At 43.2% G+C, this 17,370-nt stretch overlaps 2 protein-coding genes across 3 annotated transcripts in view; one reads left to right on the forward strand and one right to left on the reverse strand.

Annotated features, from left to right (window-relative positions):
- The window catches only part of LOC121580726 (serine/threonine-protein kinase N2), a 38,280-nt gene extending 35,676 nt beyond the window's left edge, over nt 1-2,604 (forward strand). For both annotated transcript variants that reach the window (XM_041895740.2, XM_041895739.2), the window contains exon 22: nt 376-2,604. In XM_041895740.2, coding sequence (XP_041751674.1) covers nt 376-579 — 204 coding nt within the window. In that variant the 3' untranslated portion in view covers nt 580-2,604. The remainder of the gene's footprint in view (nt 1-375) is intronic.
- Nucleotides 2,605-3,463: 859 nt separating this feature from the next.
- LOC121580727 (transcription initiation factor IIB-like) lies at nt 3,464-15,168 on the reverse strand. The gene is made up of 7 exons (XM_041895741.2): nt 15,068-15,168; nt 13,531-13,643; nt 11,893-12,026; nt 11,227-11,373; nt 9,002-9,131; nt 8,407-8,688; nt 3,464-4,028 (listed from the first exon to the last, which is right to left on the reverse strand). Exons 1-7 carry the CDS (start codon nt 15,082-15,084, stop codon nt 3,895-3,897), a joined length of 957 nt encoding a protein of 318 aa, XP_041751675.2. The 5' UTR covers nt 15,085-15,168; the 3' UTR covers nt 3,464-3,894.
- Nucleotides 15,169-17,370: the final 2,202 nt, after the last annotated feature.

Raw genomic sequence — 17,370 nt, forward strand, 5'->3', positions numbered from 1 at the left:
ACCCCATCTTTTTACGCTGCTGCTACTCTGTTAATTATTTATGCATAGTCACTTTAACTCTACCCACATGTACATATTACCTCAACTAGCCGGTGCCCCCGCACATTGACTCTGCACCGGTACCCCCCTGTATATATAGCCTCCCTACTGTTATTTTATTTTACTTCTGCTCTTTTTTTCTCAACACTTTTTTGTTTTATTTTACATTTTTATTTAAAAATAAATGCATTGTTGCTTAAGGGCTGTAAGTAAGCATTTCATGGTAATGTCTACACCTTTTGTATTCGGCGCATGTGGCAAATAAAATTTGATTTGATTTGATAGTTGACATAAATTCACTATTTCATCCATTTTCTCCTTCCTTTGTCCCCACAGAATATGGATTGGAACGGACTACTGGCCAAGAAGGTGAAGCCTCCGTTCGTGCCGACCATCCAGGACTCCAATGACGTCAGCAACTTCGACAACGAATTTACCTCAGAAGCGCCCATCCTGACCCCGCCCAGAGAACCCAGGGCGCTCAGCAGGAATGAGCAGGACATGTTCTCAGACTTTGACTACATCGCAGACTGGTGTTAGCCCCCCTCCCTCCTCCTAACACGTTGAACAAACACACACTGTGAACCAAACAACACAGCGCTGACTGACTGTAGCTCACATTTTAAAATCCGCCTCTTTTCCAAACAAACGTTGAGAGGGAGGGGAAAACATCGCTCTTCCAGCCTTTGGGCACACTCTGTGCCATTGAAAGACGCCCCCCGACTCCACAACTGAACACCCTTGTTTATTTTTTAACAAAATGAATAACTTTTTTAACATAAAGAGATTCTATTTTGCTTCTCTTCTGAGAATTCAGAGAGAAGAGGGGGAAGGAGGCCTCCAGCGCATGTTTTCTTTTGTCTGACCACTGAGAATGTTTTCATATGAACTCTGTCAAAGGACACGCCGGCAACATGTTATTCATTGTCAGTCTTTTTTTTAAATATTATGTACAGAATATTATTCATCTGTATTAACGAGTCATTTCTCAAGCCATAACTAAATGACTTCTCTCTGTAAGGTTTTGACATGTCTGCCTTGTATGAGTATTTTGAGCATTTATCACTGAACCGTCACGTGAGGTTAAAGAAAACACATTTTGACTACTACTGCCTTTTGACTTGAAACCCAAAGTAAGGGCTCCTTTATAGCTGATCCTAGTCATTCTCATCCCCCACCCACACACTTATTCGTCACATGCTTCGTAAACAACAGGTGTGGACTAACAGTGAAATGCTTAGTTACGGGCCCTTCCCAACAATGCAGGGAGAACCCTCCCACAGTTTTTAAAGAATGCCTTCCTGTTTCTGCTAGCAAAGCTAAGAGCTGGCTGACTCAAAGAATAGAGTGCAGAAAATGTTTAATTTTAAACAGATGATCATTAGGCAAAGCGGTGGATCCAGTGTTAGTCCTCATGGTATTGCAACTATCCCTCATTTACTAGCATAAAGGACCATGTTTTAAGCGGTAGAACAAAGAGTTCTAGACACATCAAAGGCGACTGTGCTGCTTTAAAGTCATTTGTAAGGAGCACACAATATGGAGACATATCGGACATGGCTCCCTCTGGTGGATTCCTAGCACCATTAAGCAGGGGCCATATGAATCAAGCGTCTCAGAGTAGAAGTGCTGATTTAGGATCAGTTTTGCAATGAAAAGGATTACATGAACAGGGGTACCTGATCCTAGATCAGCACTCCTACTCTGAGACCCCTGAGCTATACAGACCCAGATTTTGTTCTTGGGGGATAACAATGCATTCAGCTAGCAATGTTGTGCTCTTGTGGATAGAATCAATTACTCTAGCATTTCGAACAGAGTTTGGGTCCGTTCCATTATAATTCAATCGATGCAGCGAATTAATGAATTTAGGATTTCTGTTGAATTTCCATTCCCTACCTGAATTGACTGATTTGAAATGGAATTGATTCCAACCTCGATACCTCAATTATTCTTTTTAACTGAAGATACAAGAACCAGAAGACGTCACAGCCTGCAATGATTGGACTTAGTCAAATGGTGGATCTGAAGTGACTGATACAGTACAGCTGATTACCAAAACTCATCCATTCAGTCCTGACAGTGGGACTATGGATGTATGATGGAACTGACTTAATAAACCTATGTGTAGGGTGAAGTTGCCTCTAGGTTAGGATTGGGGAAGGGGAAGCTGACCCTAGATCTTTACCTAAGGGAAGCTGACCCTAGATCTTTACCTAAGGGAAACTTCACCCTGGAGCTTCAACTTGGCTCAGTGGCAGTTTGTGCAGACAATATGTAAATGAATCACTACAGGTGAGGGCAGGGTATATTATATATGTATGTACACACAATTAAGCTGATAGCACTCATTTTATCAATAGTTATTTTTGTATCTATGTTTAGTGTAATTATGAAAATAGATTGTACAAAGTTATTTCTCCGTGCTTAAATGGCTGCTTGAGCGTGTTGCAAAAACAGAAGCTTTTTTGAATGGTACACCACATTGAAGTTACAAGACTGTTGGCCCTGGTGTAAAGAAGCAGTCGTCTATCATGAATGCACAAATTAAACGTTTTTAATAGAGTGGTGCTACCTTTGCATATTGTATTCTATTGGTGTGAGCGCATCACTTTCAAGGCCATGCTATGTCTTGGTCTCTTTGCTTTGAGAATCTCTTCAATGGTGTGAAGAGCAACATGCCCAATAGAACTGTCCATTAACGTACTACGGCAGTCCACTGTTCAGCCGTGACCCAGAGTGTATCTTACTGAAGCGCTCTGGAGAAATAGCAGGGAGTGACCTGGATTTGGAGTCGAGGTAAGTGGATAACTAAAACGTCTCTTAGAAGGATCGAAACCTCTGGCAGAAGAGTAAAGAGACTCATTTACCTTTAATCAATCCAGGTAAAGCATCGAGAGCAAGTAACCCTTATTTTATTTATTTAACTAGGCAAGTCAGTTAAGAACAAGATCTTATTTACAATGACGGCCTACACCGGCCAAACTTGACGACGCTGGGCCCTATGGGACTCCCAATCACGGCCAGTTGAACCAGGGGGTCTGTAGTGACGCCTCAAGCACTGAGATGCAGTGCCTTAGACCGAGTGGCACAGCTAAAGTATAACTTTGTCATGTTCAACTTTCCAAATACTTGATGTAATGACAGCCAGATGACCTTTGACCCTTAGAAATTACTTTGGTTTTGAAAAGATGCAAAGGTGTGTTGAACTCTTGCTTCAATTGCTATCCTAGGCCCACAACTGTACACCTGACAGGAGGGACGATACAAGCTGGAACTTGATCAACTTGTCTGGCTGTCTGAAGGGCAGAGATGTACTGATCAATGTACTCCCAAGTGGAACATATGTCTAGTAATAGAACAAAAGTTTAATATTTCAAATGATAAAATAAAAAGCAGTATTAGAGTCAATACACTCAGCAAACACATTCCGTACAAAGTTTAATGTTATTCAATGCATGAGATGTTCAACATGCTTTTCAGAAAAGCATTTAATTTAATACAATGCAAACAAGCTAACAAAATGTAACCTGCTCATTTCCTACAAAAGTAGGTGTATACAGTATAAAACCAGCCTAATATTGCAAGCACCAATTACATTTTCTCACTTGGACATAAATACAGTATATATATACACACACACTCAAATGAAATACTGTATGTACAGTTTGCAATTAATTCTAAAAGCATTGGAATGTGTGTCCTGTACTTGTCTGTATTCCTGCAAAAAGTGCTTTCACAAAGGCCCGAAGGCTTAATTAACAAGGGAAAAGAAGGGGAAAGAATCGTAGAAATCCAATTCAATAAAAAAAAGAACCCAGTACAGCAGAAAGTGTTGTTGGGGCAAGCGGGTCATCACAGCTGGGGCAGTTTGTCCACGGGGGTGTCGAATTTGAAGTCAGGGGGAAAGAGGTCGGCAGCGCGGGGGTAGATGAGTCTGTACGACTGTCTGATCGTGACATCCGCCACACCGGCGATGTCTCCAATCTCTGTCCAAAAGCATAGATTTGCAGAAATTACTACTGGTGCTTTAAGAATATTCAGAGACCATTGGTGCTGCACCTGTGTTCTCAGAACTATCAGAAATACGAGTCCCCGAACCTTCAGAAACTGTTTGTGTGAGCTCTCAAATCAGAAATACCACATGAGCATCACACTGTTATACTGTTATTCATGCCTGAAATTTACTGAAGCAGGTTATAAAGCTTAAACAAACACAAATATACTACACAGTGCCATGAAAAAGTATTTGCCCCCTTTCATATTTTCTCAATTTTTTGATACTGAATGTTATCATATCTTCAACCAAAACCTAATATTAGATAAAGGGAACCTGAGTTTACAAATACAAAATGTTTTATTTATTTAAGTTATGCAACACCCAATGCCCCTGTGTGAAATAGTAATGACCCCCTTACACTCAATAACTGGTTGTGCCACCTTGAGCTGCAATGACTGCAACCAAATGCTTCCTGTAGTTGTTGATCAGTCTCTCATGTCACTGTGGAGGAATGTTGGCCAACTCTTGCATGCAGAACTGCTTTAACTCAGCGACATTTGTTGCTTTTCAAGCATGAACTGCTTGTTTCAAGTCCTGCCACATCTCAAAAAGTTGACTCAAGTTTGCCAAAAAGTACCTGGAAGCACCTGGATGATCATCAAGACTCTTGGAAAAATTTTCTATGGACAGATGATTCAAAAGTATAACTTTTTAGATGACATGGGTCCCATTATGCCTGGTGAAAACCAAACACTGCATTCCACAGTAAGAACATCATACCAAAGGTCAAGCATGGTGGTGGTGGTGTGATGGTTTGGGGATGCTTTGCTGCCTCAGGACCTGGACAACTTGCCTTAATAGAAGGAACCATGAATTCTGCTCTGTATCAGAGAATTCTACAGGAGAATATCAGGCCATCCGTCTGTGAGCTGAAGCTGAAGCGCAGCTGGGTCATGCAGCAAGACAATGATCCAAAACACACAATCAAGTCTACATGAAAATGGCTAAAAAGCAACAAATTATAAATTTTGGAATGGGCTAGCCAAAGTCCAGACCTAATCCCAATTGAGATGTTGTGGCAGGACTTGAAACGAGCAGTTCATGCTTGAAAACCCACAAATGTCGCAGTTCTGTATGGAAGAGTGGGCCAAAATTCCTCCACAGCAAGGCGAGAGTCTGATCAACAACTACAGGAAGTGTTTGGTTGGAGTCATTGCAGCTAAATGTGGCACAACCAGTTATTGAGTGTAAGGGGGCAATTACTATTTCACACAGGGGCATTGGGTGTTGCATAACTTTGTTAAATAAATTACGTAATTGTTGTGTTATTTGTTCACTCAGGTTCCCTTTATCTAATTTTAGGTTTTGGTTGAAGATCTGATAACATTCAGTATCAAAAATATGCAAAAGTAGATACAATTTGAAAGGGGGCAAATACTTTGGATATAGAGTGCTGTGAAAATGTATGTGGACACCCCTTCATACTAGTGGATTTGGCTATTTCAGCCACACCCGTTGCTGACAGGTGTATAGAATCGAGCACACAGCCATTGCAATCTCCATAGACAAACATTGGCAGTAGAATGGCCTTACTGAAGAGCTCAGTGACTTTCAACACGGCACTGTCATAGGATTCCACCTTTCCAACAAGTCAGTTCCTCAAATTTCTGCCCTGCTAGAGCTGCCCCGGTCAACTGGAAGTGCTGTTATTTTGAAGTGGAAACGTCTAGGAGCAACAATGGCTCAGCCGCGAAGTGGTAGGCCACACAAGTTCACAGAACTGGACCACTGAGTGCTGAAGCGCGTAAAAATGGTCTGTCCTCGGTTGCAATACTCACTACCGAGTTCCAAACTGCCTCCGGAAGCAAAGCCAGCACAAGAACTGTTCATTGGGAGCTTCATGAAATGGGTTTCCATGGCCAAGCAGCTGCAAACAAGCCTAAGATCACTGTGCGCAATGCTAAGCATCAGCTGGAGTGGTGTAAAGCTTGCCGCCATTGGACTCTGGAGCAGTGGAAACGAGTTCTCTGGAGTGATGAATAACGCTTCACCAACTGGCAGTCCGATGGACGAATCTGGGTTTGGCGGATGCCAGGAGAACGCTACCTGCCCGAAAGCATACTGCCAACTGTAAAGTTTGGTGGAGGAGGAATAACGGTCTGGGGCTGTTTTTCATGGTTCGGGCTAGGCCCCTTAGTTCCAGTGAAGGGAAATCTTAACGCTACAGCATACAATTACATTCTAGACGATTCTGTGCTTCCAACTTTGTGGCAACAGTTTGGGGAAGGCCCTTTCCTGTTTCAGCATGACAATGCCCCTGTGCACAAAGCAAGGTCCATACAGAAATGGTTTGTTGAGATCAGTGTGTAAGAACTTGACTGGCCTGCACAGAGCCCTGACCTCAACCCCATCGAACACCTTTGGGATGAATTGGAACGCCGACTGTGAGCCAGGCCTAATCGCCCAACATCAATGCCCGATATCACTAATGCTCTTGTGGCTGAATAGAAGCAAGTCCCCGCAGCAATGTCCCAACATCTAGTGGAAAGCCTTCCCTGAAGAGTGGAGGCTTTGATATCAGCAAAGGTGGGACCAACTGCATATTAATGCCCATGATTTTGGAATGAGATGTTCGACGAGCAGGTGTCCACATACTTCTGGTCATGTAGTGTAGTTCAGATTCAGCCAATAAAGAACTTTAAGTGATGACCACCTCAAAAAGACAATCAACCACCACTACAGTGAGGGAAAAAAGTATTTGATCCCCTGCTGATTTTGTACGTTTGCCCACTGACAAATAAATGATCAGTCTATAATTTTAATGGTAGGTTTATTTGAACAGTGAGAGACAATAACAACAAAGAAATCCAGAAAGACGAATGTAAAGAATGTTATAAATTGATTTGCATTTTAATGAGGGAAATAAGTATTTGACCCCTTCTCAATCAGAAAGATTTCTGGCTCCCAGGTGTCTTTTATACAGGCAACGAGCTGAGAATAGGAGCACACTCTTAAAGGGAGTGCTCCTAATCTCAGTTTGTTACCTGTATAAAAGACACCTGTCCACAGAAGCAATCAATCAATCAGATTCCAAACTCTTCACCATGGCCAAGACCAAAGAGCTCTCCAAGGATGTCAGGGACAAGACTGTAGACCTACACAAGGCTGGAATAGGCTACAAGACCATCGCCAAGCAGCTTGGTGAGAAGGTGAACAGTTGGTACGATTATTCGCAAATGGAAGAAACACAAAAGAACTGTCAATCTCCCTCGGTCTGGGGCTCCATGCAAGATCTCACCTCATGGAGTTGCAATGATCATGAGAACGGTGAGGAATCAGCCCAGAACTACACGGGATAATCTTGTCAATGATCTCAAGGCAGCTGGGACCATAGTCACCAAGAAAACAATTGGTAACAACCTACACCGTGAAGGACTGAAATCCTGCAGCGCCCGCAAGGTCCCCCTGCTCAAGAAAGCACATATACAGGGCTGTCTGAAGTTTGCCAATGAACATCTGAATGATTCAGAGGAGAACTGGGTGAAAGTGTTGTGGTCAGATGAGACCAAAATCGAGCTCTTTGGCATCAACTCAACACGCCGTGTTTGGAGGAGGAGGAATGCTGCCTATGACCCCAAGAACACCATCCCCACCGTCAAATATGGAGGTGGAAACATCATGCTTTGGGGGTGTTTTTCTGCTAAGGGGACAGGACAACTTCACCGCATCAAAGGGACGATGGACTGGGCCATGTACCGTCAAATCTTGGGTGAGAACCTCCTTCCCTCAGCCAGGGCATTGAAAATGGGTGGTAGATGGGTATTCCAGCATGACAATGACCCAAAACACACGGCCAAGGCAACAAAGGAGTGGCTCAAGAAGAAGCACATTAAGGTCCTGGAGTGGCCTAGCCAGTCTCCAGACCTTAATCCCATAGAAAATCTGTGGAGGGAGCTGAATGTTCGAGTTGCCAAACGTCAGCCTCAAAACCTTAATGACTTGGAGAAGATCTGCAAAAAGGAGTGGAACAAAATCCCTCCTGAGATGTGTGCAAACCTGGTGGCCAACTACAAGAAACATCTGACCTCTGTGATAGCAAACAAGGGTTTTGCCACCAAGTACTAAGTCATGTTTTGCAGAGGGGTCAAATACTTATTTCCCTCATTAAAATGCAAATCAATTTATAACATTTTTTACATGCGTTTTTCTGGATTATTTTGTTGTTATTCTGTCTCTCACTGTTCAAATAAACCTACCATTAAAATGATAGACTGATCATGTCTTTGTCAGTGGGCAAACGTACAAAATCAGCAGGGGATCAAATACTTTTTTCCCCCCACTGTATCTCCCACAATCCCCCACCTCACCTTTCTGGGTCTTCTTCTCGGCAGAGGCCTGGGAGGCCATGTAGATGGCGGCGGCGGCCACGGAGATGGGGCTCCTGCCAGGCACCAGGTCCAGCTCCACTGCCTTCCGGGCGATGTAGGTGGCCGCCATCTGCACCTGCTTGGGCAGGCCCAGGTTGGAGCAGAAGCGGGACATGAAGTCTCCGGTGGTGATGAGGTCCACGCTGGTCTCCAGGGCCTTGAGGATCAGCTTGAAGCAGCGGCCAATCTCCTTCTTGGAGATGCGGGACACGGCGCAGATCTCTGCGGGGGATGGATGACAAGGGAGTCATTAGTGATACACCATCAGGATCATTTTAATAAGGCATGCAACAGAGAACATTTTTTTAAACGCAAGATGAAAATAAGGGTTTCTAATTGGACCTGTCCAGGTAGTAGCCCTCCTTGTTTGACAATTTTCTTCCGTTTGGTGCCTAATGAACGCAACCAAGGAATATATTATAACCATGAAGTCTTGGTTTTAAATTTGTAGCAACAGACACTCATTCCAAGGTGTTGTGTGAAACATTGTTTCATCCTAATATGAGCTCTAAACATCGTATTTATAGGAGCTCACCTTTAAATGTCCGAGGCACACCCTCTTGTCTGCAGGCGATGTACAGGCAGGCTGATGCGATGGCATCGTTGGCCCGCCCCTTCAGGCTCTTCTGTTCGTACACTTGCTTAAATAAGTTATTTGTTCGGTCCTGCAGGACAACATTCAGGACAACATTCAGCTCAGCGCAAAATCTCTTAAAATGCTGCAGACATTACTATAATTTGGTTAAAGCTGCAATATGTACCTTTTTGGTCAACCCAACCAAATTCACTTAGAAATGTGAGTTATAGATCTGTCATTCTCATTCAAAGCAAGTCTAAGAACAGTAGTAGATCTGTTCTGTGTCTATGCTTCTTGTTCTCAAGTCTCGTTTTTTGTTCTCTAAACTATGCATTGCTTGATTTGTCAGATAAACTGAAATTAGGCGAACTATTCGAATTTTAGCAACCAGGAAATGGCAGAGCGATTTCTGCGTATTGCACCTTTAAGAGAAAACCCCATATTTAGAGTAACCTGCTAAATAACTTGAGTTTTGGAAATATATGAATCCATGTACAGTGGCTTATATTCACCCCCCTTGGCATTTTTCCTATTTTGTTGCCTTACAACCTGGAATTAAAATGGATTTTTTGGGGGTTTGTATCATTTGATTTACACAACATGCCTACCACTTTGAAGATGCAAAATATTTTTGTGTGTGAAGCTAGACAAAAAAAAAAAAATTGAGCGTGCATAACTATCCCCCCCCCCCCCAAAGTCAATACTTTGTAGAGCCACCTTTTGCAGCAATTGCAGCTGCAAGTCTCTTGGGGTATGTCTCTATAAGCTTGGCACATCTAGCCACTGGGATTTTTGCCCATTCATCAAGGCAAAACTGCTCCAGCTCCTTCAAGTTGGATGGGTTCTGCTGGTGTACAGCAATCTTTAAGTCATACCACAGATTCTCAATTGGATTGAGATCTGGGCTTTGACTAGGCCATTCCAAGACATTTAAATTTTTCCCCTTAAACCACTCGAGTGTTGCTTTAGCAGTATGCTTAGGGTCGTTGTCCTGCTGGAAGGTGAACCTCCGTCCCATTCTCATATCTCTGGAAGACACAGGTTTCCCTCAAGAATTTCCCTGTATTTAGCGCCATCCATCATTCCTTCAATTCTGACCAGTTTCCCAGTCCCTGCCGATGAAAAACATCCCCACAGCATGATGCTGCCACCACCATGCATGGTGTTCTCGGGGTGAAGAGAGGTGTTGGGTTTGCGCCAGACATAGCGTTTTCCTTGATGACAAAAAAGCTCAATTTTAGTCTCATCTGACCAGAGTACCTTCTTCCATATGTTTGGGGAGTCTCCCACATGCCTTTTGGCGAACACCAAATGTGTTTGCTTATTTGTTTCTTTAAGCAATGGCTTTTTTCTGGCCACTCTTCCGTAAAGCCCAGCTCTGTGGAGTGTACGGCTTAAAGTGGTCCTATGGACAAATACTCCAATCTCTGCTGTGGAGCTTTGCAGCTCCTTCAGGGTTATCTTTGGTCTCTTTGTTTGCTCTGATTAATGCCCTCCTTGCCTGGTCCGTGAGTTTTGGTGGGAGGCCCTCTCTTGGCAGGTTTGTTGTGGTGCCATATTCTTTCAATTTTTTAATAATGGATTTAATGGTGCTCCGTGGGATGTTCAAAGTTTCTGATATTTTTTTATAACCTAACCCTGATCTGTACTTCTCCACAACTTTGGCCCTGACCTGTTTGGAGAACTCCTTGGTCTTCATGGTGCCGCTTGCTTGGTGGTGCCCCTTGCTTAGTGGTGTTGCAGACTCTGGGGCCTTTCAGAACAGGTGTATATTTACTGAGATCATGTGACAGATCATGTGACACTTAGATTGCACACAGGTGGACTTTATTTAACTAATTATTGAAGGTAATTGGTTGCACCAGATCTTATTTAGGGGCTTCATAGCAAAGGGGGTGAATACATATGCACGCACCACTTTTGCGTTATTAATTTTTTAGAATCTTTTGAAAAAAGTAATTTTTGTAATTTCACTTCACCAATTTGGACTATTTTGTGTATGTCCATTACATTAAATCCAAATAAAAATCAATTAAAAATTACAGGTTGTAATGCAACAAAATAGTAAAAACGGCATGGGGGATGAATACTTTTGCAAGGCACTGTAGGTAGAAATGAGCAGTTAGCTAGCTAGCTACTAGGTTCCACAAAGCTAAACAAATGGAAGAGAGAACAGAACTCACTATGATGTTCCTTGGTAGGTTGATCCGGTCGGCCATGGTGGTAATCTCTTTGAAGGCGTTTAGCATGGCGCGGTCTGAACTGCTCATGGTCCGCCGGTTCTGGTATTTGGAGTTGCCGAACTCGTCAAAACTCGCCGCGCCTGTTCCCTATGGTGACAACAGAATGGTTGGAACCAATAGTGGTAATAAATACTTTTTATTTAACCTTTGTTTTTCACAGGGAAGTCCCATTTTCAAGGAGCCCTGCTTCACACAAAAGATGTAGCAGAAAATACAAGCTACATAACAAGGAATGAATGATACAAATACAACAAGACACTATCATGAGAAATACAACCATACAAAAATGCTATTATAATTTTTTTTTTTTAACACATATGCAATGTCTGATCCTTTTATTAGCATAACCCATTTACTACCAACACATCTTATGACAATGAAGTCTATTTTATGGAGACCAGAGGAACTTGTGGTACCTGATGATGACCATGTCACACACAAAGGGGAGCAGACATTTTCTTGTCATTGCATTTCTTTGTCTGGCTCCCTGGGCCACATTTAGATGTGGTCCTTCTCTTGTCATGCATCAACATCTAGCCACAGATCACAAACATTAAAATAGTTTTAGAGCAGCTTTCCCTGTAAGTGATAACTTTGTGTACTTACCTTGCTGATCATGGTGGTCAAGTCTCCCCCGTTGAGGAGTGGATTCTGGGCGTCGCCCACTCTGGACGGGTCTTTGGTGTCTTTCTCGTTGGTGAAGGTCCTCCACTCTGAACCCACATCAATCACCCTGTCACCTGAGGAGGAACCAGTCACATTACCGCATGGGGCCACGCTACAATACGTTCAAACCTCTTCCTTTCCTTGTGTAATTTACTCTACTTCGTCTCCTTGAGCAGTGCGCACTGACATGAATGTGATTAACATCAAGCACCCACTGTATTGATTTCACCATCATAGTATAATGCTTACACCAAGTGAGTCCTTCCTTTTGTGACATTTACATTTTAGTCATTTAGCAGACGCTCTTATCCAGAGCGACTTACAGTTAGTGAGTGCATACATTATATTTTTATTTATTTCATACTTGTCCCCCGTGGGAAACGAACCCACAACCCTGGCGTTGCAAACGCCATGCTCTACCAACTGAGCTACATCCCTGCCGGCCATTCCCTCCCCTACCCTGGACGACGCTGGGCCAATTGTGCGCCGCCCCATGGGTCTCCCGGTCGCGGCCGGCTATGACAGAGCGTGGACAAAAGGAGATGAGGAAATACGATATTAGGGAAGGAAGCAGTATTGCGTGTCAGTGGGACCCTGGCCACCACTTGGTCTAATGATACAACCAGGACTCAACCAAACGTGGCTAATCTCCCCATTGTTCCGGTCACAGATTTGATTACACCCTGCACTTCCCAGACCAGGCCACAAGATGGCGTCATTGTCCAGTTCCTGAGTGAGACTTTCCTTTGTCCAATATTTTTTCTCGTTTATCGTCTCTTCCTGGAAACTAGCAGGGTCAGGGATTAGATTCTTCGCCTTAATCCCATAAACCCTTTCCATACATAAATCACGCTAATATCGAGCACTAATATGACGTTAATCTGTTTATGGCAAAGCTATGGGATACAATCTAGCATTACTGAATCGGCCCACTTACCCACTATATATGATTAGCTAAGTGTTTCCTATGGGACTCATTATGGGAGACCTGCTATGTTACGTTCAGATACAGCCTTGTAATGCAATCCGTTGCTCTAACTACCGTGGCTTTCCAAGGAAGTCTAAGGAAGGTGTGGACAGATTTGATTCTATTGCATCTTTGAGAGGATGTTGTCATTTCTAGAATTTCATGGTATCCTGTTACATATTATTATGCACTCTAACTATGTGGCATGTCTGACATGACATCACTGCTCGAGTCACATAATACCAGCACAAACACTGTCACATCACTCCCTCTGAACTAGAGGTTAGTATTTTGAGTACGTGTCTATAGAAGTGTAGGGCCAGCAGGCCTATGTCGGTTTATGTTATGTTACGCTATTTACCTACTGCAAAGACTTCTCCTCCCTACAGATAAGGCTTTGTGTCAGTCTGTTGACAATTGGCCTTGGTTTACAACAATGGTAAACCAAAGCCAATTCAGAGTAGTGAGAAGATTTGGCCGGTCCTAACTTCTAAAAAAGGCTATTTTAGGCTTAGGGGTTAGGTTTAAGGTTGGGTTAGAATTAGGGTTCGGTTTAGGGTAAAAAGTCCTCAAGTATAGTAATACAAAGCTGTGCGTGCTCTATCCCTCACCCACTACAAGGCCACACTCGGGGCAGATCATGTCCCCTGCTCTGTAGTCTTCCACCAGCATGGCGTCTGGGTGGTTGGGGCACTGCACCTTGGGAAGGGCAAGGACGTCTCCACTGCAAGTAAAGAAGAAATCCCAGAGGTCAGCCGACAGTGACCTCTAAGCTCTGACCCTGCCTAGTGAGAGTTACCCCAGAATTGAATGTGACTGTACTTATCTCCATAAAGCTGGTTTACTGTCAAGTTTGTGGTATTAGTTCACTTACTCTACACACTTCAGTGAACTTCGGTTAAAGCCGATTGTTTACTGTGAGATTTGAATTGGCAAATGATGATAATGACAGGGAAATCTTACAGGCCTTTGTTCAAATTTTGCACAAATTATGAAACATGTCAGTCTTCCCCTTGATCAGAGAAATATTAGGAACATAGTTAGCTACCTTTAAGATTATTAAAACAAAAAGGCACTTCTGAAAATTACAAGTTACAATGGTTTAACTTTTCACAAGCAATCACCGCCATTATATATATATATATATATATATATATAATATAATATAATATAATATAATATAATATAACTGGACTGGGAAGTACTGCAAACCTAGCTAGTGGTGCAGAAGCCACCACAAAGATTGTGTGTTTACTTGTACCCAGACGAATTTCCAACCGAAATTATGCTGATGTGGCCAAAAAGCGCATCGAAACGGTCCTTCGTGGGACCACGGGACCCATAAAATGGGCATCCTGCGTTTTGGAAATTATCTTCGACACCAATTCGATTCTATAACGTTAATACCAAAACCGACACATACCCCATATAGCTAACTAGCCGAAATTCTGCCACTAAAAGTATTCTTCCAATCCCCTGTCTGTTTCCTTTGACACGGGTACGTTAACATTCGGTTTCTCTTCGTTTAGGCAAGCGAAAACAAGCTATTTATTTTAAGTTAGTTAGTTGGTAAAATAACCAAATCAACTTGCCGTGTCCTTATAACTATTATCAATGGATTAATAACTTGTAATGATTAGATCACTGTCAATGTGTCATGCGTTGACACTCGGCTACTGTAAAAATATATTAACTAACGTTAGCTAGTGTAATTGGAGTTAGCCAGCTGAGATCGCCCGATAACATCACCGTGCGACATCACCCATCCCTTTTAAAAACGTTACATCGGTCATTCACAGTCGCATGTGCGTCATGATTTGGAAGATATATACATCATTCATGTTGTTCTACATCGTCCTCGACCTCGGATGCACACGAGCAACACGATCAAGTTAACATGATATACGATCTATACAATGTGTCAAACTGTGATTTGATAGTATTTTCTGGTAGGCTAACGTTAGTTAAGGTGAACTAGTATGGACATTCCGGCGGCTATGATGAAAACCACCGGAGAGTCGCGTTAGAAACAAACGTCTCTAGGTGTTGATCGCCACCCCCCACCCTTTGTTCAATAACTGTACCCTACATGAAAACATAATAATGCAAAACACAAAGAACACAGTTTGGAATAGATTATATACAAACCGGCTCGTAGACGCCATGTTAGATACTTCTTTATATAATGCTACCAGTGGTGGACTGTTTCGAACAATGGCGTCTTTTACCTCTATATATGGCTTTTTTGGCCCACGTGTTTACATGACGACGGAATGGCAAAAGGCTCAAACTAGATCTTCTTCTTCAATGAGGTTTAACGGCGGTTGGCATCCAATTTGTTGCATTACCGCCACCTACTAAACTGGAGTTCAACTCCCTTATCTTTCCTTGAAAAATTAAATAAACCAAAGCTAAGAAATATCCTACCATCTAACACTACACTCACACCTTCAACACTACAACTAATAATTAACCCCACCCTTCTCCACTGTTTAAATACACTCACTCCTACCTCATGCCCTCAACTTGAATTGATGGGACATCACCACTTAACACTCCCTGTAACTCTTCTGCTGTCAAGTCTTGCACACCCAAATATCTCTCTGCAGCTGCCACCACCACCTCAATTTTCTTCAATTTGCGTTCCATCCCTGCAGTACAATTAATAACCATTGCTATAAACGCTAAAAATCCAATCTTGCTGAACCATATATCACTTTTTGGTTTATCCCTCTGTACTGGTACAGCTCTACTACTCACACCATTTCTCTCAGGATCCCTCCCCCTTGACCCATCTTCCTCTACTTTCTTCACTGCCTCCGCATATGACAACTTCTTCTCTACTCTAACCCTGGATACCTCAACCTGCTTCTCTCGCACTGGACATGTCTGATCCCCAGCCCCATGGCCACCCCTACAATTAGCACACACCACCACTTTCCCCACTGCTTCATACTCCTTTGTTTCATGCCCTTCTGCACACTTCTCACACCTTGGAATCTCCCTCCTACACACTGCTGCCACATGCCCATAAGTTTGACACCTGTAACATCTTAAGGTATTCAGCACATATGCTCGCACTGGATAACTTATACAGTGAGGGAAAAAAGTATTTGATCCCCTGCTGATTTTGTACGTTTGCCCACTGACAAAGAAATGATCAGTCTATAATTTTAATGGTAGGTTTATTTGAACAGTGAGAGACAGAATAACAACAACAAAAATCCAGAAAAACGCATGTCAAAAATGTTATAAATTGATTTGCATTTTAATGAGGGAAATAAGTATTTGACCCCCTCTCAATCAGAAAGATTTCTGGCTCCCAGGTGTCTTTTATACAGGTAACGATCTGAGATTAGGAGCACACTCTTAAAGGGAGTGCTCCTAATCTCAGCTTGTTACCTGTATAAAAGACACCTGTCCACAGAAGCAATCAATCAATCAGATTCCAAACTCTCCACCATGGTCAAGACCAAAGAGCTCTCCAAGGATGTCAGGGACAAGATTGTAGACCTACACAAGGCTGGAATGGGCTACAAGACCATCGCCAAGCAGCTTGGTGAGAAGGTGACAACAGTTGGTGCGATTATTCGCAAATGGAAGAAACACAAAAGAACTGTCAATCTCCCTCTGCCTGGGGCTCCATATAAGATCTCACCTCGTGGAGTTGCAATGATCATGAGAACGGTGAGGAATCAGCCCAGAACTACACGGGAGGATCTTGTCAATGATCTCAAGGCAGCTGGGACCATAGTCACCAAGAAAACAATTGGTAACACACTACGCCGCGAAGGACTGAAATCCTGCAGCGCCCGCAAGGTCCCCCTGCTCAAGAAAGCACATATATAGGGCCGTCTGAAGTTTGCCAATGAACATCTGAAGGATTCAGAGGAGAACTGGGTGAAAGTGTTGTGGTCAGATGAGACCAAAATGGAGCTCTTTGGCATCAACTCAACTTGCGTGTTTGGAGGAGGAGGAATGCTGCCTATGACCCCAAGAACACCATCCCCACCGTCAAACATGGAGGTGGAAACATTATGCTTTGGGGGTGTCCCCTGCTAAGGGGACAGGACAACTTCACCGCATCAAAGGGACGATGGACAGGGCCATGTACCGTCAAATCTTTGGTGAGAACCTCCTTTCCTCAGCCAAGGCATTGAAAATGGGTTGTGGATGGGTATTCCAGCATGACAATGACCCAAAACACACGGCCAAGGCAACAAAGGAGTGGCTCAAGAAGAAGCACATTAAGGTCCTGGAGTGGCCTAGCCAGTCTCCAGACCTTAATCCCATAGAAAATCTGTGGAGGGAGCTGAAGGTTCGAGTTGCCAAACGTCAGCCTCGAAACCTTAATGACTTGGAGAAGATCTGCAAAGAGGAGTGGAACCAGATCCCTCCTGAGATGTGTGCAAACCTGGTGGCCAACTACAAGAAACGTCTGACCTCTGTGA

The sequence above is a fragment of the Coregonus clupeaformis genome, chromosome 14 (assembly GCF_020615455.1).
Source record: "Coregonus clupeaformis isolate EN_2021a chromosome 14, ASM2061545v1, whole genome shotgun sequence".
Taxonomy (NCBI): domain Eukaryota; kingdom Metazoa; phylum Chordata; class Actinopteri; order Salmoniformes; family Salmonidae; genus Coregonus; species Coregonus clupeaformis.